The 26,735-nt window shown below is 44.9% G+C and overlaps 1 protein-coding gene across 2 annotated transcripts in view; it reads right to left on the bottom strand.

Annotated features, from left to right (window-relative positions):
- Nucleotides 1–26,735, bottom strand: part of LOC106576570 (plexin-B2) — a 236,580-nt gene that overhangs the window by 78,784 nt on the left and 131,061 nt on the right. For both annotated transcript variants that reach the window (XM_045700160.2, XM_045700159.2), the window contains 5 exons: nucleotides 3,583–4,076; nucleotides 2,993–3,157; nucleotides 2,536–2,790; nucleotides 2,087–2,278; nucleotides 1,657–1,836 (listed from right to left, as the gene is read on the bottom strand). In XM_045700160.2, coding sequence (XP_045556116.2) covers nucleotides 1,657–1,836; nucleotides 2,087–2,278; nucleotides 2,536–2,790; nucleotides 2,993–3,157; nucleotides 3,583–4,074 — 1,284 coding nt within the window. In that variant the 5' untranslated portion in view covers nucleotides 4,075–4,076. The remainder of the gene's footprint in view (nucleotides 1–1,656; nucleotides 1,837–2,086; nucleotides 2,279–2,535; nucleotides 2,791–2,992; nucleotides 3,158–3,582; nucleotides 4,077–26,735) is intronic.

The following is a 26,735-nucleotide window of genomic DNA, read 5'->3' as shown; positions in this document are numbered from 1 at the left end:
GCTAGTAGCGACGGGTCAACAGTAAGGTGGTAGCTAGTAGCGACGGGTCAACAGTAAGGTGGTAGCTAGTAGCGACAGCTCAACAGTAAGGTGGTAGCTAGTAGCGACAGGTCAACAGTAAGGTGGTAGCTAGTAGCGACAGGTCAACAGTAAGGTGGTAGCTAGTAGCGACAGGTCAACAGTAAGGGGGTAGCTAGTAGCGACAGGTCAACAGTAAGGTGGTAGCTAGTAGCGACAGGTCAACAGTAAGGTGGTAGCTAGTAGCGACAGGTCAACAGTAAGGTGGTAGCTAGTAGCGACAGGTCAACAGTAAGGTGTTAGCTAGTAGCGACAGGTCAACAGTAAGGTGGTAGCTAGTAGCGACAGGTCAACAGTAAGGTGTTAGCTAGTAGCGACAGGTCAACAGTAAGGTGTTAGCTAGTAGCGACAGGTCAACAGTAAGGTGTTAGCTAGTAGCGACAGGTCAACAGTAAGGTGTTAGCTAGTAGCGACAGGTCAACAGTAAGGTGTTAGCTAGTAGCGACAGGTCAACAGTAAGGTGTTAGCTAGTAGCGACAGGTCAACAGTAAGGTGTTAGCTAGTAGCGACAGGTCAACAGTAAGGTGGTAGCTAGTAGCGACAGGTCAACAGTAAGGTGGTAGCTAGTAGCGACAGGTCAACAGTAAGGTGGTAGCTAGTAGCGACAGGTCAACAGTAAGGTGTTAGCTAGTAGCGACAGGTCAACAGTAAGGTGGTAGCTAGTAGCGACAGGTCAACAGTAAGGTGTTAGCTAGTAGCGACAGGTCAACAGTAAGGTGGTAGCTAGTAGCGACAGGTCAACAGTAAGGTGGTAGCTAGTAGCGACAGGTCAACAGTAAGGTGGTAGCTAGTAGCGACAGGTCAACAGTAAGGTGGTAGCTAGTAGCGACAGGTCAACAGTAAGGTGGTAGCTAGTAGCGACAGGTCAACAGTAAGGTGGTAGCGAGTAGTGACGGATAATCTGCGAACCAACTGCTCTTTTTGAACGGCTGTTTTGGGGGAACGTCAAGAACTGAATCTCATCTGTGAAAGAGCTGTTCATTTGGCTACCTGATTGGCTCCCTGCGCACTGCTGCGGTTTGCGCTCCAGACAACCATTATCTGGAGTTCAGTTAGAGGAACATTCTCTGAAGATGGTAACTCCTCAACCATTATCTGGAGTTCAGTTAGAGGAACATTCTCTGAAGATGGTAACTCCTCAACCATTATCTGGAGTTCAGTTAGAGGAACATTCTCTGAAGATGGTAACTCCTCAACCATTATCTGGAGTTCAGTTAGAGGAACATTCTCTGAAGATGGTAACTCCTCAACCATTATCTGGAGTTCAGTTAGAGGAACATTCTCTGAAGATGGTAACTCTTCAACCATTTTCTGCAGTTAGGGTCAGCTGTAGTTTTTGAAGAAAACCTTATTGTGGTCCACGCATTTTTTTTTTGCAAAGGCGGAAAAAAAATGTCACGTAAACTATTTAATTGAACTCGTGTCACAATTTGATATAATGGCAGGCAACCCTTTAGGCTTTAGATTTCTCATGGTTTTTCATCAATTTGTAAGAACTACTGAACAAAGATCTGTTTGGAAGCCAAAAGACCTGGCTCAACAAAAAGACTTGGAATGTCCATCACTGTTCGCTAGTACCTCTCCTAAAGTAGTCCCCAGGAAGGCAACGGCGTGCTCCGTTTCCACAGCGACGGCCACAGCGGTCATCAGGCCCTTCTTGGTGAAAACGGGGTTGGTTGCCAGGGCGAATTCTGCCCTGCTGGCCAGCGGGGAGGGCAGGAACTCAGCACCACACCTTTGGGTGGTCACCATGCCCTTCTGAAGAGGGGAGGAATCAATGTCAGATACATTATCTCATTAGTAGGTAGAAGTGATAATGAAGCAGTTATTACATTATATCTACATCCTCTTGTAAAGTTCATTGTAGAAGAGCAACGACCATAACATCAAGGTAAACTAGAAAAGCATCAATTGCTTAAAAACTGACACCAGTTACATTCTCACTCCTCTTACCAGAGGACATACAGTACGACTGCCCTTGACTGGAGGTGCTGGTAAGGGTACAAACCTCATTTTCAATTTTACACAGCTCGTCTGACTTGGAGGAGTACGGTGAGTAGACGGCAGACTTATTGTTTATTTGTCCCTTGGTGCTGTAGCAGGCTCCTATGATCTCCACCAGTCTCTGGTTGATGGCCCTCAGTGGGTACATACACACTGCCGAGCTGTCGTCATCCGAGCTGAACACCACAAACACAACCTGACAGGAATACACAAGTCACTGTTCTTAACTCACTGCTCTTACGGTTCAGACTTGCCTACTTAAGTAAAGGTGAAATGCCCGCTTTATCTGTCCAAACTCATTTGTGGGATTCAATCTAATTCAAACAACCATTTGTCCCCTTAGGACAATTTTATTAAGGGTTATATCATTGAATTGGGGTATAGAATTGAACTGGTTAGTGGATTAAGTTTAAATTACAAGGGGGAAATTAGAGGGGGAAAATAAATGCATACCTTATCCTGGGCTCCAACCGGTCCGTACTGGCCAGAGGAGCTCATATTCTTGGCCAGGGCTTCTCCTGGGAGGGCAACGTAGGCTGCCTGGACCTTGTTGTACTTGTTCCCCGCGCTGCAGTTCAGCTGGAGCTCTGTGTACGAGTAGTAGTTGTGGTCGTTCTCACACATCCTGGAGATAAAGGTGAAGTTCTTGGTTCCTGAATCCTGGGCGCCCAGGGTTCTGGAGAACAGGAAGTAGACAAAGCCCTCGTCCTGGAAGAAGAGAAGCATAAAAGAGAGAGGGAAATAGAGAAAATGGAAAAAAAGGAGAGAAAAAGAGAGAGATAGAAGAGCATAAGTTCCATGAATCATTATTCATCTTTCAGTCTCTTTGTAACATTGTAATCACAGACAGGCCCTGAGGGGAAGTTTCACAGTGCTGTGTGTGTAAAAGGGTTTTCTCCGTCTCCCTCACCTTGAAGACGTGTCTGAAGTCATGGAGGTAGCGCAGTGTGAAGGGGTTGGACTGGACGGCCGAGGCCTCGATGATGCTGTCGAACATCACCCATTCTTGAATGTCCTGAAGGATACGGGTGCTGATCAGCTTGGTGCTGTCATGGCTGCCGTAGCCCTTAGCCACCTGAAGAGAACAGAGAGGGGGCAAATACAAGTTACCATGATGACCAGGAAGTAAATACAACATGGTTCAGCTTGGTGCTGTCATGGCTGCCGTAGCCCTTAGCCACCTGAAGAGAACAGAGAGGGGGCAAATACAAGTTACCATGGTGACCAGGAAGTAAATACAACATGGTTCAGCTTGGTGCAGTCGTGGCTGCCATAACCTTTACACACCTAGGACGAGACCGAGGGAACAGAACACTTATCTAGTACCTTTACAATTTAAAATCCCAATACATCAGCATTGCGATTGCAAAGCCAGGATAATGGGTTCGAGTCCTGGGACCACCCAATACGTAAAACATTTATACAATTCGCTTTGAATAAAAGTGTCTGCTAAATGACATTACTATTACTGTGATATCACGGTCCGGTTAGTCCACCTACCAGGAAGACGGTGAAGTTCTCCTTGTCCTTGCTGAAGTAGTAAGACATCACCCCTACTACTGACACACTCTCCTCAGCACTGGCCACATACGACTTCTCTCCTTTATTATCGTTGAAGTACAGCACCTGCTCTACATTAGACAGGTTCCTCAGAGAACAGATTCCTCTGTACAGACTCCCACACACTATCAAGATGTCTTTGGATGGATGGATGAGGAGCAGCTTGTTATGGTTGTCTGTCTCCACTGCTTCCTCGCAGGAAGTCACGGGCGGGGTACACTGGCGGTTGTCCAATTCGGGTCCTGTTCTGGTGCGTGCCTCAGGGAGCAGGGATTGGTCCAATTGGTAGAGGGCATTGACCGTGCCCACATACAGCCGGCTGGTGATTGGGTCCTGGACTACGTTGTTGATTAGGGTGTCGGAGGTGAACTCGTTGAAGGCGGAGAGAGACGACGTCGCCAAGATGGCAGCCAGGACCCACCGCCACGCCATCTCTGGAGAGGGAGGGGGATAGAGGGGGAGAGGAAAAAATTATTATGTTACTCTTTATGTCCCTTTGTAACTCGGTAGAGAGAGAAAGAGAGAGAGGTAGGAGGGAGGGAGAAAGAAGAAGAGGGAGGAAGGAGTGAGAGGGGGAGAAGAGAGAGAAAAATACAGATAAGGGGAAAATAAATAATTAGTTCCTAATCTTAATCATTCCATCCTATTAGTGTTTCGGTGGCTTTGTAACTTAGTAATCACAGACAGGCCTGAGGGGACGTTTCAACAGCTAATAACAAGACACATGAAATATACATGAAGACATTAAGGTTTACAATGTTTAATAACATCTCCATCTAAAAAAAATGTTTTTTTTAGCACTAAGTTATTCAGTTCTACTTCAGCGTTCCTACCTTCCACTTTCATTATTATTCATCCTCATCCTTCCCTTCCCACTAAATATAAAGGAGGGAAAATCAATTCACTCGCTCCCCTAACTCCCCTCTGATGTTGAGATGTGGATCAGTGAATTTGACACGGCCGATAAAATAAGCTTTTTTTTTTTCAAAAGAAAGAAACGTATGCAGCATTCGCTTCGCGGGCAAACTCCTCTCCTCCCCTCATCCTTTCATCCCTGCCTACAGTTTTTCGGTAGTCAACCTCTCCTTGAATCAAAGTGAGTGAGAGGAGTGGCACAGTGCCAAGGTAACAAAGGTGTCCTGTTGCATTATGGGTACGCCCTCAGCATGGGGGCAGAGAAGCTCCTCTTCGCAAAAACTTAACGATTCACAAACTTTTTTCCAAAACTTTTGGGTGGGTTGTTGTGAGATCTAACCAAAATCTTTGGATGTGACCCAAAGGGAACCCTTCCTTCTGACCCAGTGAATTGGACAATAAGGTTCTGACCCAGTGAACAAAGCAACATCCTCAGCAGAAACATGTTAAATGAACCGTTAAAATCAGACCCCAACACCACCATGATCTCTGTAGATCCTCTATTAGCACTTTGACCTTTACCAGGTTCATAAACCTCTTCATCTCCTTTATTAGAAGGGATGAATACAGTCAGTAACTGGGACCAGGCTAAGACAGATCTGGAACCGGGCTAAGACAGATCTGGGACCGGGCTAAGACAGATCTGGGACCGGGCTAAGACAGATCTGGGACCGGGCTAAGACAGATCTGGGACCGGGCTAAGACAGATCTGGGACCGGGCTAAGACAGATCTGGGACCGGGCTAAGACAGATCTGGGACCGGGCTAAGACAGATCTGGGACCGGGCTAAGACAGATCTGGGACCGGGCTAAGACAGATCTGGGACCAGGCTAAGACAGATCTGGGACCAGGCTAAGACAGATCTGGGACCAGGCTAAGACAGATCTGGGACCGGGCTAAGACAGATCTGGGACCGGGCTAAGACAGATCTGGGACCGGGCTAAGACAGATCTGGGACCAGAGTCAGTAATTGATACTTTCCTCCATACTTCCAGATGATTTACCATTCAGCAGGAAGGCTGCTGGAGCGGGGGGGATAATACAGTCCTTATTGGTCCTAATGATGGCTCCTCCCCAGGCACTGATGCAAACCAGCCATGAAGACATTTACAATATACCAACACAGCCTTAAGTTCTCTCTCAGGGGATTAGGTAGAAGGCTTCTACACACCTGATGTTCTGCCAGTACCAGCCCAACAGGAACAGAGAAACACAATGTTCTGTTCTACTCTTCTGTTCTGTTCCACTGTCTTCTGGTCTGTTCCCCTCTCTTCTGTCCTGTTCTGTTCTGTTCCACTGTCCTGTCCTACTGTCCTTTCTCCTCTCTTCTCTATTAGTAAGACAGTGTGTTCTTACCCAAGGCAACACAGATATTACTTCAGTCCGTTCCTGAAATACCTCTGTGGGAACAAAGTGATAATATCTCTGAGTTCTGGGGCTTGTCAGGACACTTAAGCCCATGAGTAGAATGAAGTTACATTTACACACTGATTTAAGGTCAGTTGGTATTTTTCCTCCTAATGGAAATTAAGCAAGGTATGTATGTAAGTAAGCTGATTTTAGACCTGTGACAAAGGGCAACTTCTACGTGGAGCTATCAAACAGACACACAGCGTAACAGCTCTGACTCAGTCTTGAAGGCTTTTGAAAAAAACAAACAGTCCTAAAAGCTCCATACATGGTGTTAGAGCTCAGACCACCACAATGATGATGATGGTCTACAGTATGAATCAGTGCATAACAACGTTTAATGAGGACAGAACAGAGGGGCAGAGTGAGAATCAACACAAACTGGGACTCAGGCTCTGCCTTCCAGTCTCCTCACAAAAACCCAAGTAAAGTAAGCTCTCTGAGAAACCATTATGAGGGAAATAGTAGAGCTAGACACCACAGTGGCAGCTCTCACTGGGACTTAGTTATGATGAAATAGTAGAGCTAGACACCACAGTGGCAGCTCTCACTGGGACTTAGTTATGATGAAATAGTAGAGCTAGACACCACAGTGGCAGCTCTCACTGGGACTTAGTTATGATGAAATAGTAGAGCTAGACACCACAGTGGCAGCTCTCACTGGGACTTTGTGATTGTTGGAGTCCAGTTCCAGATTAGAGCTGGGTAACTGTCCCATGAACTCCCTGTACCACACACACCCCCTCCCTGCGTCCCCTCCCTGCCCCCCACATGTCATCAGTGCTATGGGGAGATGTCTCCTAAGATGCCTGCACAGCATTTCACTGTGTGTTTCACCCGATGGGGCTGCATTAGTTGTTATTGTCAGCACTCAGAGTGTTGTAAGGCACTTTGCTGCGTGACGACTGTTACTCATCAGGGTGTGTGTTCCTTCATCAGCACAAGGCTGACCATTTGATTCCTCTTTCACTACTCTGGACAAAACCTTCTCTGTCTCTCAGCTGCTTAGTCCACACAACTCCAGAAGAACACACACAGCAGAAATATTTGAGTCATCATATAAACCATGTGATGTGGTTTCTCATATCGCAATGTGACCGTCTGACTGACTGGGGGTTGGGGAGATTGGGGTTGTGGGTTTCAGAGATTCGGCCTGTCGGTTTCTGTGTGTGTGTCTGCGTGCTCACACAGTGTGTGTGTGTGTGTGTGTGTGTGTGTGTGTGTGTGTGGCGCGCATATTGCCATACAGCGTGTCGTAAACATAGTGTGTGTTTGTGTGTGTTAAAAAACAGGAGCTGGCGCACACCCAGAAAAAATGTGTTTGTGTGGAGATGCTGACTAACGGCAAATAAACTATAAACTATCAAAATAAAGAAAGTCGCAAACTCCATGTATAAACTCCCAGCAATTTAATGGGTATTTCCCAACGTTTCGGCATCACCGTGCCTTCCACAAGGTAATGTCATGAATACTTCAACCAGGTTATGTAGACAAACAGTGCAATTGGTGAAACCAATGTGTATTTGAGGGAGGAGAGTGAATGGTTAGCTTCAACAAAGTGAGCTGCTACTGAATAGTCAATGTTCTTACACCGGATTGAGCTGCGGTGTCCAGCTATGCGTTTTTTTAAATTGTTTTTTTTGTTTGTCCTACGTGGGCTTTTCCACATGAACAGGTGATGAGATAGATTACTCCCTTGGTCTTGCATGAGATGATCCCCCTAACAGGGATCCTTCGACCTGTATGTGGGTATCTGAAGAAAAACGATTTTATAGGTCTATTGCACATTTGTAGTTCCCATTTGGAATGGGTGTCTAGAGTGTCTGAGTGAGCTCAGGGGGCAGGTCAGATCTCACCAAACTATCTCCAATATTGCGACCACGTTTATAGACCACCAGTGGGGGTTCCTTGAAGAGGTGTGCCATGTTTTGTCTGATTGCAGAATATGCCAGTGCTATTTCAGGATTGCTTTCATTTTCTCCGAACCATTGGTGTACTTAGTGCAAAAGACGGATGCGTTGTTTTTCTTCTTTGGTTGAGTTCTTAGTAATTCATCTCTTGGTTTTTGAGATATTTTCATCATTGCAGCATCAAGAGTTTTGTCCTTGTAGCCTCTCATTTTGAATGTATCAGTCATTTTCTTTAGCATTGCTGTCAAAATCTGTCTGGTGGCCACAGATTGGTTAAACCCGGCATAACTGACTGTATGGTAGACCATTCTGGAGGGGAAGGGGATGCATAATATCCGCACATAGCAGGGTATTGCGGTCTGTGGGCTCTGTGTATAAATCTGTGTGTAATGCATCAATCTCTTTGATAATCCAAAAGTCCAGGTAGTTTATTTTTCTCTCATCTGTCAGCATGGGGAATTTGAGGTATTCAGAGCTCTCGTTTAGTAGAGTTTGGAATTAATTTAGTTTCTGCTGACTTCCTTCCCAGAGCACAAAGACATCTATGTATCTCTTCCATAGGAGTGTTTTATAAAGGAGTGCTTCTTCAAATTGTCCCAGATACAGGTTTGCATAGTTGGGTGGAAAAGGGGAGCCCATGGCTACACCCTGAATTAGAAGGAAAAAGTCTGAGTCAAAGACAAAGTAGTTATTGGATAGTACCAGTTCCGTAAGTTGTAAGATGCAATCATTGGATGGAGCAAGGGTAGAGTCTCTCTGCTGAAGGAAGTGTTGCAGCGCCTGCAAGCCTCCAGTGTGTGGGATGTTAGTGTACAAGCTCTCCACATCAAAAGTGGCCAGCAGAATGCCCTCTGGTATCCTTCCTAAGCCCTCTATCAATGAGATCATTTGACTCGTGTCTGACATAAGATTGGAGATTCTCAACCATCGGTTTAATGTGGTGATCCACAAATGTAGAAATGTTGGATGTCACAGAGCTGATTGCTGCTACAATGGGTCTACCTGGAGGAGGAGATACCTGGAGGAGGAGATACCTGGAGGAGGAGATACCTGGAGGAGGAGATACCTGGAGGAGGAGACACTTGTTTGTGTAATTTAGCAACAGTATAGAAAGTTGGTAACTTAGGAAATTTCACACATAGAAATTCAACTACTTTTTTGGTGATTTGTCCTGATTCCAAACAGCTTTCCACTGTGGATGAGATATTATGCTGGAATTCCAGGGTAGGGTCACAATTCAGTTTGCGATAGAAGTCACCTTTAGATAGTTGTCGGCGACATTCATTCACAGTCACATTTGTTTTGTTTACAAATTCCTCCTCCGTCACATTTTTTTATGATAATCGAAGGATCTGACTAAGTCCTTAAGATCCATTCTCTCGTCTCTACTCAGGTTATCATAGGATTTGTGTTTACGTTTGTCTTCCAGTAAGTTACCTACATTTTCAACAATCCTACAGAAGGTTTCTATGGACACATTGCGTTTGGGGGGAGGTAAAAATGAACTTTTTGCTCTACATATGGTTCTCTCAGAGTTGTCAGGTACCTCAGCTGGTTTAATGGCTCCATCTCCTCCTTGACGGGTAAGTCTATAGACAGGTAAGTCTATTGATTAGCGTGGTAGACCTATGTTTACATCTCACTGAGGATGACATTTCAACTGGAGTCATGTTTCACTTATCAAAGAACTCACGCAATCTCAGATTGCAGAAAAACTTGAGATCTATCTGTGTCGTCAACATACTGTGTGTGTTCAATGTGTGTGTGTGTGTGTCTTCAACATACTGTGTGTGTTCAATGTGTGTGTGTGTGTCTTCAACATACTGTGTGTGTGTTTGTCCATGTGCTGTCTGTGTCAGTGTTATTCTATGATTTACTACTGTGTAAAGCTATACTATATTCTCTCTAGACTGAGGTAATTAGCCCCGTTGCCCTGCTGTTAACCTCCAATGTCCTGTAATGTGTGACAGACAGCTGCTTCCAATCAACACACAAAGGTTAAAGTGATTACTCTTCCTGTAAAGAAACCAGTTTGGTCCGGTTTCCCACCACCTTATAGGGTCGTTTCACCTCAAAAAGCTCAATTAAGAGGATATCCACACAGACCATCTCAGAATGTTCTGAAATCCTTTCTGTTGTTACAAACAGATATGATTACCATTCCTGCAACATTTTGTTGAAATATAATTTGATCTCCAAATTGGTCATTTCAATTTATAGGATTCATTAAAAACAAAGTCCTCTCACTGTCAACTGTGTTTATTTTCCACAAACTTAACATGTGTAAATATTTGTATGAACATAAGATTAAACAGACATAAACTGAACAAGTTCCACAGACATGTGACTAACAGAAATTGAATAATGTGTCCCTGAACAAAGGTAGGGTCAAAATCAAAAGTAACAGTCAGTATCTGGTGTAGCCACCAGCTGCATTAAGTACTGCAGTGCATCTCCTCCTCATGGACTGCACCAAATTTGCCAGTTCTTGCTGTGAGATGTTACCCCACACTTCCACCAAGACACCTGCAAGTTCCCGGACATTTCTGGGGGGAATGGCCCTAGCCCTCACCCTCCGATCCAACACGTCCCAGACGTGCTCAATGGGATTGAGATCCAGGCTCTTTGCTGGCCATGGCAGAACACTGACATCCCGGGCTTGCAGGAAATCATGCACAGAACGAGCAGTATGACTGGTGGCACTGTCATGCTGGAGGGTCATATCAGGATGAGCCTGCAGGAAGGGTACCACATGAGGGAGGAGGATGTCTTCCCTGTAACGCACAGCATTGAGATAGCCTGCAATGACAACAAGCTCTGTCCGATGATGTTGTGACACACCGCCCCAGACCATGACGGACCCTCCACCTCCAAATCGATTCCGCTCCAGAGTACAGGCCTCGGTGTAACGCTCATTCCTTCAATGATAAACGCGAATCCGACCATCACCCCTGGTGAGACAAAACCGTGACTCGTCAGTGAAGAGCACTTTTTGACAGTCCTGTCTGGTCCAGCGAAGGTGGGTTTGTGCCCATAGGCGATGTTGTTGCCGGTGATGTCTGGTGAGGACCTGCCTTACAACAGGCCTACAAGCCCTCAGTCCAGGCTCTCTCAGCCTATTGAGGACAGTCTGAGCACTGATGGAGGGATTGTGCGTTCCTGGTGTAACTCGGGCAGTTGTTGTTGCCATCCTGTACCTGTCCCACAGGTGTGATGTTCGGATGTACCGATCCTGTGCAGGTGTTGTTACACGTGGTCTGCCAATGCGAGGACGATCAGCTGTCCGTTCTGTCTCCCTGTAGAGCTGTTTTAGGCGTCTCACAGTACGGACATTGCAATGTATTGCCCGGGCCACATCTGCAGTCCTCATGCCTCCTTGCAGCATGCCTAAGGCACGTTCATGCAGATGAGCAGGGACCCTGGGCATCTTTATTTTGGTGTTTTCCAGAGTCAGTAGAAAGGCCTCTTTAGTGTCCTAAGTTTTCATAACTGTGACCTTAATTGCCTACCGTCTGTAAGCTGTTAGTGTCTTAACGACCGTTCCACAGGAGCATGTTCATTAATTGTTTATGGTTCATTGAACAAGCATGGGAAACAGTGTTTAAACCCTTTACAATGAAGATCTGTGAAGTTATTTGGATTTTTACGAATTATCTTTGAAAGACAGGGTCCTGAAATAGGGACGTTTCTTTTTTTGCTGAGTATAATCTTCAATAAATATAGTACCTAACATCCAATTTGAACCAAACGTTGATCTAACAATGAGTTAGACAGGAGGGAACCAAAAGGATGGTTAAAAGTCACCTACGGCCCCCCCACTCCAATCCCACCCAAACAACCTGTATACAGCATCAGTTTTCTCTGTCTGACAAGAAGTATAGAGCTGCGGCTCAGAGTATTGTTTCTTCATCACAGTGAATTTGATGATAATTCTCATGTTAAGAGAAATAAGTCATTGAAGTTGTTAGGCTCAAGTCCCATTCTACATTCTACTGCAACAAAATAATGTTTCAGGAAAGCTAATCTTATCTGTTTCTAACAGAAAGGATTTCAGAACAATCTGACATGGTGGGGGTCATGGCTTGTTGAAATGACATGAAAAGATCTGTCTCTGTCATCACAAACCATTCCCAGATCCATTCCCAAAGGAGCCAGACCAGGATTCCCAGTCAGGGTTGTGAAGAAGTTAGCCTAGCAGGGAATGTTCTGGGGTCTGTTCCCAGTCAGGGTTGTGAAGAAGTTAGCCTAGCAGGGAATGTTCTGGGGTCTGTTCCCAGTCAGGGTTGTGAAGAAGTTAGCCTAGCAGGGAATGTTCTGGGGTCTGTTCCCAGTCAGGGTTGTGAAGAAGTTAGCCTAGCAGGGAATGTTCTGGGGTCTGTTCCCAGTCAGGGTTGTGAAGAAGTTAGCCTAGCAGGGAATGTTCTGGGGTCTGTTCCCAGTCAGGGTTGTGAAGAAGTTAGCCTAGCAGGGAATGTTCTGGGGTCTGTTCCCAGTCAGGGTTGTGAAGAAGTTAGCCTAGCAGGGAATGTTCTGGGGTCTGTTCCCAGTCAGGGTTGTGAAGAAGTTAGCCTAGCAGGGAATGTTCTGGGGTCTGTTCCCAGGCAGGGTTGTGAAGAAGTTAGCCTAGCAGGGAATGTTCTGGGGTCTGTTCCCAGTCAGGGTTGTGAAGAAGTTAGCCTAGCAGGGAATGTTCTGGGGTCTGTTCCCAGGCAGGGTTGTGAAGAAGTTAGCCTAGCAGGGAATGTTCTGGGGTCTGTTCCCAGTCAGGGTTGTGAAGAAGTTAGCCTAGCAGGGAATGTTCTGGGGTCTGTTCCCAGTCAGGGTTGTGAAGAAGTTAGCCTAGCAGGGAATGTTCTGGGGTCTGTTCCCAGTATCCCCTTTGATCTCAATCCATATGGAGCCAATGCCAGGATAATCTCATTCTATAGAGAGAGAGCCTACTGGAGGGATGGAGCTCTAGATTAAGACAGGAAACCATGTCTGTGTCGATGCCTAGCATCGCTGCCTTTATCCTGGGTACTGACGACACCAAGCCCCTCTGCCTCCATGTAGATACTGTAAGGTTTGATAATGAAAGCTTTTGGTCGACTGCGTTTCTCTGAATAGCGTCATTCATACAGGTAGCTCAGACAACGGATGTAGGTATTTAAAGCTGGAACTACCCAGCGATGGTTTAGCTGAAGAGCACAAAATCCCTCATTATCTCTCCAACCTCTGATACAAGACAAAGACATCTACTGCAAGACAAAGACATCTACTGCAAGTCATTTGTACATGGATCAAAAACAATGTGTGTCTTTAAGGGACGGAGTGTTTACACACACACACACACACACACCACACTAGGGGTGTAACAGTACACGTATTAGTACCGAACCGTTCAGTACGGGGACCTCGGTTCAGTCTGCACTGTGAACTCTAACACATTAAAAAGATATATTTTTAAAATGTAAACGCTAGGCCTATAGGATATTCCAATGCTGCGTTGTAGGCTTCTTGAATAAATCTATGCTGAAAAAACATTTCAGGATATTCCATTAAAACTAGAGCCTATCAACGCTGTAACCAACATTTACATCTCAACGGACCCATTTCCAACTGTCCTTTTGTGAGGCCCAGCCGGGAGCTGGTTCTGTATGATGGAGAGAGTTGTTCGGGATAAACCAGGAGGATGCTCTATCGTTTAAAATCTTTACTTTGGGAACATGTTGGCTATCTAACAGATTATAACTGCAATGGGCAGTGTGTCACCACTGCTCAACCAGAACAGCCTATGCAGCTGCCAACACCTCAAACAGGTAGACACATTTACACTGTCGTCACCCCAGTATTCCACTGGAGCAAGACGGAAAAACAACAAAACTACTGTCTCCCCTCTGGCCAAAGAAATGACAAGAGTGGTGGATGGGTTTTATACTGGTGGATGTGTTTTATAGTGGTGGATGGGTTTTATAGTGGTGGATGTGTTTTATAGTGGTGGATGTGTTTTATAGTGGTGGATGTGTTTTATACTGGTGGATGTGTTTTATAGTGGTGGATGGGTTTTATAGTGGTGGATGGGTTTTATAGTGGTGGATGTGTTTTATAGTGGTGGATGTGTTTATAGTGGTGGATGGGTTTTATACTGGTGGATGGGTTTATAGTGGTGAATGTGTTTATAGTGGTGGATGGGTTTTATACTGGTGGATGTGTTTTATAGTGGTGGATGTGTTTATAGTGGTGGTTGTGTTTATAGTGGTGGATGGGTTTTATACTGGTGGATGTGTTTTATAGTGGTGGATGTGTTTATAGTGGTGGTTGTGTTTATAGTGGTGGATGGGTTTTATACTGGTGGATGTGTTTTATAGTGGATGGGTTTATAGTGGTGGATGTGTTTATAGTGGTGGATGGGTTTTATACTGGTGGATGTGTTTTATAGTGGTGGATGGGTTTATAGTGGTGGATGTGTTTATAGTGGTGGATGGGTTTTATACTGGTGGATGTGTTTTATAGTGGTGGATGTGTTTTATAGTGGTGGATGTGTTTATAGTGGTGGATGTGCACCCATTCACAGTGGCTGTGAAGAATAGGGGGTTTCAGCACCTCGTGAAATAGCTCAAGCGACGTTAGGAATTTAGTCCGCTCACACACATTTCAGCTAATAGGTAGTACCCGCTCTATAGAAGCAAGCTAAAGCCAAAGTTGTCTTTAATTTGTGTTGCGCTTACTACAGCCAGATGGACCTCCATGGCCACAGAGCTACTTAACAGTGACAGCTCATCAGAGTGGGAGATGACAAGTACCGTGCTACAGACACAACCCCTTTATGTCACACAAGTCAGCATCTTTTTCTCTTTGGAAGAAAACATTACAGCACAGACCTAAACAATGTCTGAGCCAAGTTTACATATTGATTTCACACACATACTGCACGTCAGTGTCGTTGATGAGTAATGGTGTGTTTTGATGTAAGAGAATCCAAAGTGTTGTTATTCCTGGTGGTGATGTCACCAGGCCTTATGACTAATGATCATAAATGGAATCAGGAAGACCAACACTTAAATAAACCAGAAGTAACTACAGTAACTGTTGGCATTTCATTTTCCACTGTACCGAAACAAACTCCAAAACAACAATAGATACCATTCTGTGGGTTTGGTGAACAGTTACACCCCTAGCGCACACACACACACACACACACACACACACACACACACACACACACACACACACACACACAGAGAGAGAGAGAGTGATTAAAAGGCTGCGTTACGCAAATGTAATTTTCTCTGGTGTATGGCCTTCTCTCGCTTCACACATGGACGATTAATAACTGCACTGTGGAGCAACCCCCTTTTGATTAACCTGGCCCAGATAGACCCCTACGACTGTGTGTGTGTGTGTGTGTGTGTGTGTGTGTGTGTGTGTGTGTGTGTGTGTGTGTGTGTGTGTGTGAGTGTGAGAGGTGTAATATGTCAGCCAGTCAGAGTAATTATGACTGGATTCCACTGGGGAAACACTGAACCAACGGTTTCACTGCCTCCTATTCAAAACATGTAGATTAAACTTTAATCTATTCATTGTGCAGAGTTCATAATTCTGTTCCAGTGACTAGGACAAGAAGAGAGCGAGGTAGACACAGGGAGCGAGGTAGACACAGGGAGCGAGAGAGAGAGAGAGAGAGGTAAACAGGGAGCGAGGTAGACAGAGAGCGAGAGAGGTAAACAGGGAGCGAGGTAGACAGAGAGCGAGAGAAGTAAACAGGGAGCGAGGTAGACAGAGAGCGAGAGAGGTAAACAGGGAGCGAGGTAGCCAGAGAGCGAGAGAGGTAAACAGGGAGCGAGGTAGACAGAGAGAGAGGTAAACAGGGAGCGAGGTAGACAGAGAGAGCAGAAGTGCTGGTAGAGAGGGCAGAGCCTGGAAGGTCAAACACACACACTAAACTAATCCTACAGTTTGCTAACAGGCCATGAGAACCACAAACGTGCCTAAACACACAGACTCGTTGAAACACATCCTAGCGATCAGAGTGTGACCTTGTTTCTCCCTGAGAAAGGCATATGAGAGCATGGATATGAATACGGATTATTCATAATGAATATTTGATGTATGTGAGAATCGTCCAAGAAACTGACAGTGTGTGTGTGTGTGTGTGTGTGTGTGTGTGTGTGTGTGTGTGTGTGTGTGTGTGTGTGTGTGTGTGTGTGTGTGTGTGTGTGTGTGTGTGTGTGTGTGTGTGTGATAGTCCTAATGCGAGAGAAGAGAAAGTGAGTGAAAGAATGAGTGGCAAGAGAGAGAGGAAAGAGAGAAGAAAGCAAACAGAAATCAAGAGTGTGTGCGCACAGAGATGGAGAGAGAAAAAGGAGAGGTTACACAGAGAGAGCAGAGTTCTGCACAGCACCGCGTTAACACGGCTGTCTTTGTTTCTCTATTTGAGGGATTGTTCCTCTGTTCCCCCAGGAAGCCCAGCACAGGGAGAAAGAGAAGTCTCATTCCTCTGGACATTCTGGGATTTACTATGACTATCCTTATTAGGGGATTCAATAGAGAAGTAAAGACAGACGCAGAGCATGATACCATACATCTGGAACACAACTGGAGAACATAACTGGAGAACATATCTACAACCCACAGGGCGGAAGAGACTGGAGAACAGAGAAAAGAGGGTGAAGAAAAAACGAGAGGAGAGGAAAGAGGAGTGGTGAGGAGACAGAGAGAAGAGGAGTGGTGAGGAGACAGAGAGAAGAGGAGTGGTGAGGAGACAGAGAGAAGAGGAGTGGTGAGGAGACAGAGAGAAGAGGAGTGGTGAGGAGACAGAGAGAAGAGGAGTGGTGAGGAGACAGAGAGAAGAGGAGGTGGTGAGGAGACAGAGAGAAGAGGAGTGGTGAGGAGACAGAGAGAAGAGGAGATAGGATGAATGAAAGAAAAGCAGGTCCCTACTGAAAATGTGTCTGCTACCCTGAGAAAGACGGGCTGAGAGACAAATAGCAGTCTCTGCCTCAGGCTGTGTTAGATCAAGACAGATAACACGTCTGATACTTTCTCTAATTGATCTCACTTCAAAATCCTCCAGAATCATCCCAGAAAGCATTATTTAAACCATTATCAGTTGGCTGTAATTATTTGTATCCATTTACCAGAGGGTAATACACACCTTATTAAACACAACTCAAACCAGGCCGAGAGAGAGGGAGGGTGTGTGAGTGTCCACGCGTGAGTGAGTCGGTGAGTTGGGGCGTGAGTAGGGTTGCAAAGGGTCGGAAACTTTCCGGGAAATGTATGGAAATTTTCCATGGGAAGTTAAAACTTCTTTGGGATGGGGGCAGTATTTTGACGTCCGGATGAAAAGTGTGTTAAAATAATGTCTGTGAGTATAACAGAACTGAAATGGCAGGTGAAACCCCGAGGACAAACCATTCAAAAAAAAATGTTTTATCATCCTACCACTGATTTCAATGGCTGGCACTTTTATAATAGGGCGAAATTGTGCTCGATTGCAGTTCCTAGGGCTTCCACTAGATGTCAACAGTCTTTACAAAGAGATTCAGGCTGGTTTTTGGAAAAATTATCCAGAAATTGTAGTTTTTCTAGGTGTTTCCCATTTTGGCTGTAGTGTTTCCAAGCGCGTGAATGAGAGTGCGTTCTTTGGTATTTTTCCCCGGTAAAGACAATAACGATTCTCCGTCTTAAATTTTTGAGTTTATTTGCGTATTAGGGTACCTAAGGTTTGATTATAAACGATGATTGACTTGTTTGGATAAGTTTATTGGTAACGTTTGGGATTCATTTTGTATGCATTTTGAAGGAGGGAAACCGAGTGGATTATTGACTGAAGCGCGCCAGCTAAACTGAGTTTTTATGTATATAAAGAAGGACTTTATCGAACAAAAGGACCATTTGTAATGTAACTGGGACCTTTTGGAGTGCCAACAGAAGATCTTCAAAGGTAAGGCATATATTATATCGCTATTTCTGACTTTCGTGTTGCAACTCCATGGTTGAAAATGATTTGTTATGCATTTGAGTGCTGAGCACTGTCCTCAGATAATCGCATGGTTTGCTTTCGCTGTAAAGCCTTTTTGAAATCTGACACGGCGGCTGGATTAACAACAAGTTAAGCTTTATTTTGATGTATTGCACTTGTGGTTTCATGAAAGTTTAATATTTAGAGTAATTTCATTTGAATTTGGCGCTCTGCCATGTCACCAGATGTTGGCCAGGTGGGACGTTACCGTCCCACGTATCTGTAAGAAGTTAAGCCCTAGACTGGTTATGACTAGCGCCATCTGTTGTCAGTACTAAGACTCTGGTTATGACTAGCGCCATCTGTTGTCAGTACTAAGACTCTGGTTATGACTAGCGCCATCTGTTGTCAGTACTAAGACTCTGGTTATGACTAAGACTAGGGTTACAAAGGGTCGGAAATTTTCCATGGGAAGTTAAGCCCTGGAATTTGGGAAATTTTGCTTAAATTCATAAAAAAAAGATTGTTTAGAACCATGAACCTTTTTGTGGCATACACAAGGCAATTCTAGGTCTTGTGGCATATTTTGGTTAAACTATCCCCAATTCAATGGAATTGCAACCCTCTGCATGAACAGTGCATTCTTACATCACATGTGCAGTGCACTCTTCCATCACATGTACAGCTGATTCTCAAGATCTTGCACACTAATGAGATGCTATTGAGCCCACACTACTACACTGTCTGGACTATATGCTTTCTGGTAAATGTTGATAATAATACTGAGTGGGGTGAATATATTTTATATTACATCAATTATTTTTTGTTAACTAGTAAATAGTAGCCTACAGCAAAATGTGTTTAAATCATTTCTAACTTGTTAACAATTTCTGCTAGTTAGTATTTGCTACCATGTGGGTTTTAGCTTGCTTGAGCCTGCTAACCGAGGAGTGTTAATTCACCTGTTTCCATACATGTTTCATTTTAACCTGTTATGGATAGGGGGCAGTATTTTCACGGCCGGATAAAAAAACGTACCCGATTTAATCTGATTATTACTCCTGCCCAGAAACTAGAATATGCATATAATTATTAGCTTTGGATAGAAAACACTCCAAAGTTTCTAAAACTGTTTGAATGGTGTCTGTGAGTATAACAGAACTCATTTGGCAGGCCAAAACCTGAGAAGATTCCAAACAGGAAGCACCCTCTCTGACCATTTCTTGGCCATCTCTATCCAAAACAGGGGATCTCTGCTGTAACGTGACACTTCCTACGGCTCCCATAGGCTCTCAGAAGGCGGCAAAAAGTTGAATCATGTCTTTGCAGGCCCTGGCTGAAAAACACTAGCGCATTTAGATAGTGGTCGATCAGAGAACAGAGACTGGAGGCGTGTGCACGAGGCGACACCATGTTTTTATTATTTTGTCTTTGAATGAAAACAACGACTCCCGGTCGGAATATTATCGCTTTTTTACGAGAAAAATAGCATAAAAAATGATTTTAAACAGCGGTTGACATGCTTCGAAGTACGGTAATGGAATATTTCGAAATTTTGTCACGAAACGCGTCGGGCGCGTAACCCTTCGTCACCCTTGGATAGTGTCTTGAACGCACGAACAAAACGCCGCTATTTGGATATAACTATGGATTATTTTGAACGAAACCAACATTTGTTATTGAAGTAGAAGTCCTGGGAGTGCATTCTGATGAAGAACAGCAAAGGTAATCCAATTTTTCTTATAGTAAATCTGAGTTTGGTGAGGGTCAAACTTGGTGGGTGTCAAAATAGCTAGCCTGTGATGGCGAGCTATCTACTTAGAATATTGCAAAATGTGCTTTCACCAAAAAGCTATTTTAAAATCGGACACCTCGATTGCATAAAGGAGTTCTGTATCTATAATTCTTAAAATAATTGTTATGTTTTTTGTGAACGTTTATCGTGAGTAATTTAGTAAATTCACCGGAAGTGTTCGGTGGGAATGCTAGTTCTGAACGTCACATGCTAATGTAAAAAGCTGTTTTTTGATATAAATATGAACTTGATTGAACAAAACATGCATGTATTGTATAACATAATGTCCTAGGAGTGTCATCTGATGAAGATCATCAAAGGTTAGTGCTGCATTTAGCTGTGGTTTTGTTTTTTGTGACATTATATGCTAGCTTGAAAAATGGGTGTCTGATTATTTCTGGCTGGGTACTCTGCTGACAATCTAATGTTTTGCTTTCGCTGTAAAGCCTTTTTGAAATCGGACAGTGTGGTTAGATTAACGAGAGTCTTGTCTTTAAAATGGTGTAAAATAGTCATATGTTTGAAAAATTGAAGTTTTTGGATTTTCGAGGAATTTGTAATTCGCGCCACGCCCATCATTGGATATTGGAGCAGGTGTTCCGCTAGCGGAACGTCTAGCTGTAAGAGGTTAAAACATTTATCTTACAAAGGAGTTGTTTAATCTAATCTTAACTATTTATCTGTACATAGAATTATATTTGATTTTTTACTATTTTTTCTAATCTTTACAGGAAAATGCAATGGGCACCATCTGATGTGTGGAGACATTTCACTGCAGCTAATGTAGAAGGAAAAGCTGTGCACATTTCCAAATACTGTGCCAAATCATATGTGAAGAATGCAACAAAGATGCAGAATCATCTGGCCAAGTGCATAAAGTTCACTCAGCGTTCACAACAACCAACCTCTGACAAAAGTCCCTCCACTTCTATTCAAGGTGAAAATTATGAATCAGACACCTTATCGAAAGCAACAGCTCGTGGTCCTCCTGGAATATGAAGGTTTTTTTGACTCAATGAAGGAATGTAGTCAGAGAAATGATGATTGTCTTGCTCGAGCTGTGTACACAACTGGTTCACCTCTGATGCTCACAGGCAATGTGCATTGGAAGAGATTTCTGAATGTTCTTCGCCCAACATACACCCCTCCAACCAGACATGCTTTATCTACTCATTTGCTGGATGCAGAGTTCAAGTGAATGTCAAGCAAATCATAGAGAAAGCAGACTGTATTGCAATCATCTCTGATTGGTGGTTGAATGTTCGTGGGCAAGGAATAATTAACCTGTTAGGGCTAGGGGGCAGTATTGACACAGCCGGATAAAAAAACGTACCCGATTTAATCTGGTTACTACTCCTGCCCAGTAACTAGAATATGCATATAATTATTGGCTTTGGATAGAAAACACCCTAAAGTTTCTAAAACTGTTTGAATGGTGTCTGTGAGTATAACAGAACTCATATGGCAGGCAAAAACCTGAGAAGATTCTGAACAGGAAGTGGCCTGTCTGACAAGTTGTTGTTTATCTTGGCTCTTTTTATTGAAGACTGAGGATCTTTGCTGTAACGTGACACTTCCTACGGCTCCCATAGGCTCTCAGAGCCCGGGAAAAAGCTGAATGATATCGAGGCAGCCCCAGGCTGAAACACATTATCGCGTTTGGATAGTGGCTGGTCAGAGTACTCTGAGACTCAGGCGCGTGCACGAGGGCACGAGATGTTTTTATTTTCTCTCTTTGTTCGTATACACGCTTTCCCGGTCGGAATATTATCGCTTTTTTACGAGAAAAATGGCATAAAAATTGATTTTAAACAGCGGTTGACATGCTTCGAAGTACGGTAATGGAATATTTAGAAATGTTTTGTCACGAAATGCGCCATGCTCATCAACCTTATTTACCCTTTTGGATAGTGTCTTGAACGCACGAACAAAACCCCGCTATTTGGATATAACAATGGATTATTTGGGACCAAACCAACATTTGTTATTGAAGTAGAAGTCCTGGGAGTGCATTCTGACGAAGAACAGCAAAGGTAATAACATTTTTCTTATAGTAAATCTGACTTTGGTGAGTGCTAAACTTGCTGGGTGTCTAAATAGCTAGCCCTGTGATGCCGGGCTATCTACTCAGAATATTGCAAAATGTGCTTTATGTGATATTATATGCTAGCTTGAAAAATGGGTGTCTGATTATTTCTGGCTGGGTACTCTGCTGACATAATCTAATGTTTTGCTTTTGTTGTAAAGCCTTTTTGAAATCGGACAGTGTGGTTAGATTAACGAGAGTCTTGTCTTTAAAATGGTGTAAAATAGTCATATGTTTGAAAAATTGAGGTTTTTGCATTTTTGAGGTATTTGAATATCGCGCCACGGGATTACACTGGCTGTTGAGTAGGTGGGACGATAGAGGTTAACTCCATCATCTCCACCCCTCAACCAGTATTCTACAAGAGCACAGACACAAGGGACAACAGACACACCGGTCTCTACATTGCAGATGAGCTGAAGGCAGTCAGCAATGACCTTGGACCACAGAAGGTATTTGCACTGGTGACAGACAATGCTGCGAACATGAAGGCAGCTTGGTCTAAAGTGGAGGAGTCCTACACCCATTGGCTGTACTGCTCATGCATTGAATCTGCTCCTCAAGGACATCATGACACTGAAAACAATGGATACACTACAAGAGAGCCAAGGAAACAGTTAGGTATGTGAAGGGTCATCAAGTTATAGCAGCAATCTACCTCACCAAGCAAAGTGAGAAGAATAAGAGCACCACATTGAAGCTGCCCAGCAACACCCATTGGGGTGGTGTTGTCATCATGTTTGACAGTCTCCTGGAGGGGAAGGAGTCTCTCCAAGAAATGGCCATATCACAGTCTGCCGATATGGACAGCCCCATCAAGAGGATCCTCCTGGATGATGTATTTTGGGAGAGAGTGGTAAGCAGCCTGAAACTCCTGAAACCTATAGCAGTAGCCACTGCACAGATTGACTGAGACAATGCCATCCTGTCTGATGTTCAGACTCTGCTTGCAGATGTAAGAGAAGAAATCCGTACTGCCCTGCCCACTTCACTGTTGCTCCAAGCAGAGGAAAATGCAGTTCTGAAATACATCAAAAAGCATGAAGACTTCTGCCTGAAGCCCATTCACACTGCAGAGTACATGTTGGACCCCAAGTATGCTGGCAAGAGCATCCTGTCTGGTGCAGAGATCAACAAGGCCTAAGGCGTCATCACTACCGTGTCTCGCCACCTTGGCCTGGATGAGGGCAAGGTTCTTGGCAGTCTGGCGAAGTACACTTACAAGCAAGGGCTTTGGGATGTAGATGCAATATGGCAGTCGTGCCAACATATCTCATCAGCCATCTGGTGGAAGGCACTTTGTGGATCTGAGACTCTTTCCCCGATGCCTCCATCATCCTCCAAATCCCACCAACATCAACCACCTCAGAGCGCAATTGGTCCTTGTTTGGAAACACACACACCAAAGCATGCAACAGGCTTACCAATACAAGGTTTGAAAGATTGGTGGCCATCCGAGCAAATTTGAGGATTTTTGAGCCTGACAACAAGCCATCCTCAACAAGGTTGGAAAGTGACAGTGAAGATGAGGCCTCAGAGTCTGATGTTCAAGAGGTGGACATTAAGGAGGTCCAGGGAGAAGACATGGAAGCCTGAGAGGAAGACAACCAAAGCTTTAGTTTCTAGACTGTCATTTTACAGATTTATGTTGAAAAAGTTTTTGGGAACTGCGATGGATAATTGGGGATCATTCAATATTCCCTTACTTTTGTTGTTCAGTGAAATCATCCCATGTGACCAGGTGCCACCCCATCAGGCGCTAACCAGGTGCTAGCCTATCAGGCGCTAACCAGGTGCTAGCCTATCAGGCGCTAACCAGGTGCTAGCCTATCAGGCGCTAACCAGGTGCTAGCCTATCAGGCGCTAACCAGGTGCTAGCCTATCAGGCGCCACCCTATCAGGCGCTAACCAGGTGCTAACCAGGTGCTAGCCTATCAGGCCTATCAGGCGCTAGCCTACTAGCACCCTATCAGGCGCTAGCCTATCAGGCTAGCACCCTATCAGGCGCTAGCCTATCAGGCTAGCACCCTATCAGGCGCTAGCCTATCAGGCTAGCACCCTATCAGGCGCTAGCCTATCAGGCTAGCACCCTATCAGGCGCTAGCCTATCAGGCTAGCACCCTATCAGGCGCTAGCCTATCAGGTGCTAGCCTCCTATCAGGTGCTAGCCTATCAGGTGCTAGCCTATCAGGCGCTACAGTCTATAGTTGGGCAAAACAGATTTAACTTCTTTAGGAAAACAGTCCAACGTTGGAAACAAACATTATTATGTTGTCATCCAGACACACATTTATTTTCCAAGCCATAGCACACAATATGTTACATACAGCAGGTTTTTAAAGAACCAAAGACTTGTCCGTTTCGTGTTTTAATTTTTGCAATGGAAAAAAACAAACATTGCGAACTTAAACGTTAGCTTTCTTACATGGCACATACTGCACTTTTACTTTCTTCTCCAACACTTTGTTTTTGCATTATTTAAACCAAATTGAACATGTTTCATTATTTATTTGAGGCTAAACTGATTTTATTGATGTATTATATTAAGTTAAAATAAGTGTTCATTCAGTATTGTTGTAATTGTCATTAAAATCGTCCGATTAATCGGCATTGGCTTTTTTTGGTCCGCCAATAATCGGTATCGGCGTTGAAAAATCATAATCGGCCGACCTCTACTCTAAAGTCAATGCTGGCTCAGCGACAAGCTGTGAAATTGGTATTAATCATGTCTACACACAAATCACAACAACACTCTAAAGTCAACAAGTCATTATGTTCATGTATTGAGTTGAAATCTAGAAAATAACCGTTTGTCAGAGAAATGAGCTTGAACCAGACAGAGACGGAGAGACAGTGCTCCGTCGGGGAGACAGTGCTCCGTCGGGGAGACAGTGCTCCGTCGGGGAGACAGTGCTCCGTCGGGGAGACAGTGCTCCGTCGGAGAGACAGTGCTCCGTCGGAGAGACAGTGCTCCGTCGGAGAGACAGTGCTCCGTCGGAGAGCAGAGAGGGTGTTAAGAGTCAATGGATTTCATCAGAAACATGGACAGCTCTCCTCCAGGGAGAAAAGCATTACGGTCTGACAACAGGGTCCCCACTGAGGGTGGGAGTACATATATGAGTGTGTGTGTGTGTGTGTGTGTGTGTGTGTGTGTGTTCAAAGATGAGAGAGAGAGAGCGAGACAGCAGTGTTTCATCTGGGAGTTCCAACCGCTGCCAGGCATCCAGAGGGTTTCAGTCACTCTCCCATCATGCCTGGTGCCATGGCAGGGTGAGATAGGCCTCTATGGAGACGGGCTGGGTGGAGATGACACCCGCGTTTCATCATACAGGCTTCCCCCTCAGTCTCTCTCTCACACACACACAGTGTTTTGGTCGCCAGCCAAGTAACTGAGACATGTCTTTACATGAAACAGAACCTGGACTAGAACCAGCTAGAACCAGCCATCCTCCTCTCCTTCATTCCAATGCGGAGGATGTGTCGTACTGGAGGGAAGCAGCTGTACATCTCCTCTCGCCTGCTGCTGGTTAGAGAGCAAGTCAACACCATGACAGTCCCAAATAGAACCCGCCCTATTCCCTATATAGTGCACTACTTTTGAAAAGAGCCCTATAAGCCCTGGTCAAAAGTAGTACATTTAAGACACAACCCGAGACAAACCCCCAGTGTTCCTGCTCACTGTGGTTCATTCATTACCCCGACACACACCACCCGACACACACCACCCGACACACACCACCCGACACATACCAGCCCACACACCACCACCACCACCCGACACACACCAGCCCACACACCACCACCACCACCCGACACACACCACCCGACACACACCACCCGACACATACCAGCCCACACACCACCACCACCCGACACACACCACCCGACACATACCAGCCCACACACCACCACCACCCGACACATACCAGCCCACACACCACCACCACCCGACACACACCAGCCCACACACCACCCGACACACACCACCACCCGACACACACCACCCGACACACACCTTCACCACCCAACACACACCACCCGACACACACCAGCCAACCCACACCAGCCAACCCACACCAACACCACCCCGACATGTCACACGGTCACCAAGGTCTCCCAACCAGTGCATCGGTCAGGAAAACGGACACATTGAATTGCAGTCATTACTGGTCATGTTTTGACTATGATGAGACGTCTGAGTAGACATTGAAAAGGTTGTGTAAATGGGGCGAATCACTAAGTCTCACACACACACACAACTCAGCAGAGGCCTTTGCACGGCTAGAAGACGACTGAGGTAATACGGAGCTAGCTAGCTCATGTGACTCACACATGGTGATTTTCTCTCTGCTGGTTTAGGTTTGGTTCTCAGAGTTCATCTCCATCACAATATAAACCCTGATCAAATCCCTCCACTGTAGGAGGAGGAGTGCTGGAATTACTGTGAGTGTGTGTGTGTGTGTGTGTGTGTGTGTGTGTGTGTGTGTGTGTGTGTGTGTGTGTGTGTGTGTGTGTGTGTGTGAGAAAGAGAGAGACAGACAGGATAGTGTATGCTGGTCTATTCCTTGTATAGTCTGTAGGATGTGTGTGTATGAGGGTTACCATAAAGAAGGTTACCAGACAGGTCACCATAGAGAAGGTTACCAGACAGGTCACCATAAAGAAGGTTACCAGACAGGTCACCATAGAGAAGGTTACCAGACAGGTCACCATAGAGAAGGTTACCAGACAGGTCACCATAGAGAAGGTTACCAGACAGGTCACCATAGAGAAAGTTACCAGACAGGTCACCATAGAGAAAGTTACCAGACAGGTCACCATAGAGAAGGTTACCAGACAGGTCACCATAGAGAGACCAGCGGTCCCTAGGGCCAGACAGGTCACCATAGAGAAGGTTACCAGACAGGTCACCATAGAGAAGGTTACCAGACAGGTCACCATAGAGAAAGTTACCAGACAGGTCACCATAGAGAAAGTTACCAGACAGGTCACCATAGAGAAAGTTACCAGACAGGTCACCATAGAGAAGGTTAC

This window comes from Salmo salar, chromosome 17, assembly GCF_965601325.2.
Source record: "Salmo salar chromosome 17, fSalSal1, whole genome shotgun sequence".
Taxonomy (NCBI): Eukaryota; Metazoa; Chordata; class Actinopteri; order Salmoniformes; family Salmonidae; genus Salmo; species Salmo salar.
Note: the sequence above shows the minus strand (reverse complement) of the source record. Positions and strands in the feature narration are given on the sequence as shown.